Source organism: Morone saxatilis, unplaced genomic scaffold (genome assembly GCF_004916995.1).
Source record: "Morone saxatilis isolate NCDOM2014 unplaced genomic scaffold, NCSU_SB_2.0 Contig9, whole genome shotgun sequence".
In the NCBI taxonomy this organism is placed as follows: domain Eukaryota; kingdom Metazoa; phylum Chordata; class Actinopteri; family Moronidae; genus Morone; species Morone saxatilis.
In genome coordinates this window covers 20674260-20678619 of record NW_023340268.1, presented here as the reverse complement: position 1 = coordinate 20678619, position 4360 = coordinate 20674260, and the positions used below count along the sequence as shown (strand labels likewise).

The window sequence follows — 4360 nt, the reverse complement described above, 5'->3', positions numbered from 1 at the left end:
ATTTAGCCCCCAAAATTATCCATTGTAAGCCGTGACCAATCCCACCAATATTTGCCATAGTGATACGCTGCTACTGCTCTTCCACAAGTCACCGACTCAGATAGTTTCAAAAAATCCATTAGAAGCATGCTCAAGGACAAAACGCTGCCTTGACTAACGTCATGTAGAGCAGCGTAAGTATTTCAGGTCTTCTTAATATAATACTTTACTGCACAACTAATTAGAAATTTAATGAGACTATTTTTATATTTTTTTTCCCAGAAATCCCCACAGAAATGTTCTTCTAATGGCAGCAAGATGGTAAAAGAAAACTTTTAGCTGGAGATGCAGTGCAGCAAATTCTTCCCATGACAGGAGATTAAGGTCTTATAAAAAAAAAAGGGACATCATTTAAAAAGGAGTGATTGATCACGTGTTTATGATCTGCTTGGTATTGTTTTTGAAAGCAGACTTCCAGGAAGACACATAAGCTTTTCATCACATTAAACGGTTAATCATGCTAGATTTTAACTGGTTATGTAACGGTCTCAATTTAATACTGACGCCTCTATATGACCTACATAAACAAACAAGAACATCAGCGAGTAGATTGGATATTTCTGTATAGGTGTTCTTAATGTGTTCAACTGGGTCGGATTCCCCTTGAATTCAATTATACGAGGCAGGGAAAACACTACTGCTTTTGTCCACAGGGGTCGCCAGAATCAACATACATTGAAAGTTCCATGTAAGGGCTTTAGAATGATAACACAGCCATGCTTTAACTTGTTACAAATCTGCACACCGCTGCATTGTTTACACTTCACTGTTGTCTCTTTGCAGGGTTTTTGACTTTTAAAGTTCAGACAGTGAAATTATATAACACACAATGAACCTTAAATAAATGTTGGTGGGTCCAGCTTTGTGTTGACAAAGTGCTGACTCATTACTGGTTGGGATATGCAGTTTGTACTTTGCTCTTTTGTTTGCTCATCACTTGTTGTGGGTGTCTAAAACCAACAAGAGAATAAACTCATGCAAATAAGATGAATCAACAGCATCTCACAACCTCTGTGGTTTAGACTGCTAACACAAGTAACAGCCTGGTATACATTATCCACTTATCAAGCAGCGCATTTTGTGCTCTTCATGATGGCTGACAGCAGATAAAGGAATTACTGAAAGGAGAATGTTTCTTTAAATAAATATTTTATTTGAAAATAAATACATTTTCTTAAAATATAATCAATAACATTACAAAAGCTTTGGGGAAGTGGGAAAGGAGTAGGAGGGAGGGAGGGAGGAAGGGGGGTTACCCAAATGAATGATGTGTAATTTTGGAACAAGGAGTACAATCTCACACGTTTATCTACCATCTTAAGACAAGTTCCCACAATGCGTTGTACTGTACATTCTCAGCTGCATTGTGGGAAAGTGGTGGCATCCCTCACGCTTGCTTTAACATGCAGTCTACTTGGTCTTAAAGCTTCAGGCCCTGCACCCAAAAAAACCACTGGTACACTCATACTGTATCTACACACTCGTTTGTAAAAATGAAGGATATAATCTTTTTGTCAACACATTAAAATCAGCCACTGATTTACATTTACATCTGACAATGTTTTTCGAAAGTACCTTAAATGTGTCTAGATCAACTTCACCTCTAGTCTACAGTACAAAGATACGATACACAAGAAGGCTGCGCTTATTGATATAGCAGTAATCAGAGGCCACTGTCTCGCTAAGGCCAGAAGTATTTCCATTTTAACTATGAGGTTGTGAGTTCGTCTGGCTGCAGTTTGCCAGGCAGAACCGAGCGGGAACTCTCCGGCACTTTTCTGCCTTTTACGACAGCGTTTCAATGCCCATTGTTTGACTCGAGATGGCAGATCTCCAGAGAGACAGGGACAGCAGCACAGTTGTATTGGAACAGATTAACACAGCGCAGCAGTGCAGCCCTGACCCCTCTAACAGCTCTACAAATAGCCTTACGAGTGCAGGAAGTTCTCCCTCAACCAGCCCGCAGCGGCAAAAAGCAGCAACCTTGACAAAAACATAATTACCAACTGCGCAAAAAAAAAGAAAAAGAAAGCGCCACAGAACATGTCCGCTTTATAATTATTGAGACACTGGAGAATGTGCAAGCCGACCTCAATTAAGACAAGCGTGTGAGAACATGTAATTTAAATCTAATCAGTAGAAAAGCAGCAGAGTAAGCTAATCTATGGCGAAAAACAACAACTTTGCACGCTTTGTGCTCTTCGCTCGCTCCTCGTGCCCGAATGAAATCAATGCCACAGGTAGCGGCGGCTTTAAATAATGATTAAACTAAGTGCTGCTGGGGAGTGCTGTGTCCACACATTGTGTCCACACATCAGAATCTCTCCTCCCCCCCTCACTCCCCGCACAGCCTCCAATCACCTTCAGCGCACTGGCCGATGGTTTAGGGGAGGAGGCGCCATTCGATGGGTTTTAAATGCCTCACTGCACTGACCGCACGCACAGACGTACACAAATAACACACAGTTGCAAATTCTGCAGTCACGCACTTTTTTTTAAGCTTTTTTTTTACCAATCTTGTTTTAGAAAAAAGTCCCACCTCAGATCAAGACCTTCCCCCTCTGATGGCTGCTTTTTTAGTTTGGCTTTTCTTAGATCTTGCAATAGGCCACAGTAAAGGTGTTTCTCATGCTAACAAGGTTCTCCCTCTCCAACAATTCTTGCAGTTCTACTGAGCAGTAAACCCAAGATTTACTTGCAATGAGCAGCTAAATGTGTGCCTTGGAGCGGAGAGACTTCCGAACCGTTACCTACAGATAAACGCTTCGTTTAAGCCAACACTCTAAGCAGTGCGCTACTTTGCCAATGATTCAATCGCAGTTAATTAGCAGGGAACAGATGCGATACATTTAATGATTTCAGATTTTATCGTAGTCAGGTAAACAACACTGAAAGAATCAGTGGAGCACAATTTACCTGACCAATCCAAGATAAACCCCATGGCAGGAATGCTGCACAACCTCACTCTCCTGCTCTTCAAGGAAATATTTATTATTTTATTTTTGTAGGAACTCAGTTTTGAAGAGCCAGCCTTCAATATGCACACAAATTGTCAGAAAAAGAAAAAGCTGCTTAATCCCTTCATCCTTGTATAAACAAATTCAGACGACAACTTTTTATAAATTTGTAAAACGTCTGCTACTATTTGAAGGTGTCATCAGAGATAAAATACATTTGGAGATGCCCCAGAATCTAGCAGACCCACATGGACAGTCTCTTCAGGCGTTCCCTCATTGTGTTTAAGTTTACAATTATCCCAAAGCCTTGGCACTGCAGGCACATGTGCTGAGGGCCAGATGGGTACAGATGGAGCCCGCTGCATCAGGATGCCTCAATTTGGCCAAAGACGACAAATCTCGCTGGCACAGGCTCAAAGAAGAGAAACCTGGTGCTTTTGCTGCATTTTTCTCTCATTATAAATTCTTCATCAGCTCGCAGGCAGGTCAGTGTGAGGGCGTACTAGACACTGTCAAATACACAGACACAGAAACACCCAAACAGAACAGAGAGATTGTCTCCTCTCGCTGTGCTACTGTGACCTCTCAGTCATTCTTTGGGGTGTCCAGTCCAAACAAACCGAACCAGCTCCTGGCCGCTTCGCTCAACAGCTCACCGTGCTCGGTTGCTGTTTGCATACAAAGTCCGATATGAAGTCAAACTCATTCTGTCCCAAGAAGAGTTCGGGCAGCTCCTTAACACGATCCAACCCAAACTCTAGCACCAGTGAGGTCAGAACCTCCTCGTCGATCAGATCCATGTCCATGCCGTTTGGCCCCAAAGGGCCGCCGATGTGCTGCATGCCTGATAGTTGGGCCGGACCCACCCGGTACTGTGCTCCGTTGGGCAGGTGGTGGCCGTTGGCTGAGCCCAGCGGGTGTCCATGGTACTGAGTGTTGAGTTTTTGCAGGTGCATGCTGGCCATGAGCTGTTGAGAGGTGAGGTTACCAGGGAGGTACTGTTGCGGGTGGCCGCCCTGTTGCTGCTGCTGCTGCTGCTGCTGCTGCTGTTGTTGTTGTTGTTGTGTTGTTGCTGCTGCTGCGCTGCTGCTGTGCTGCTGCTGGGGTGTGTTGGTGCTGGCGCTGCGTGACCCTGGCTGTTGTACATCATGTTCCCAGACATCATCTGGTGGTGGTGGTGGTTGGCCATGGAGCTCCATTCACCGTGGGCCGGCCATCCATCCGGGTCCACCATGCCCTGCCGCTGCCTCGATTGACAACCTCCATGTTGTTCTGGGGAGGGTTTCCTGCCATACGTGCATCACACTGGCCGTTGGTGCAGAGTGCGCAGGCCGGGCTGGCCTTGTGCTTGCGGGAGACCGTTC

The 4360-nt window shown here is 44.6% G+C and overlaps 1 protein-coding gene across 1 annotated transcript; it reads right to left on the bottom strand.

The window, feature by feature from the left end:
- Nucleotides 1–1171: 1171 nt before the first annotated feature.
- cited4a (Cbp/p300-interacting transactivator, with Glu/Asp-rich carboxy-terminal domain, 4a) lies at nt 1172–4233 on the bottom strand. Its single transcript, XM_035681984.1, is given in 2 exon segments — nt 1172–4059; nt 4062–4233. Coding segments are annotated over 2 exon segments (588 nt in total). The 5' UTR covers nt 4231–4233; the 3' UTR covers nt 1172–3640.
- Nucleotides 4234–4360: the final 127 nt, after the last annotated feature.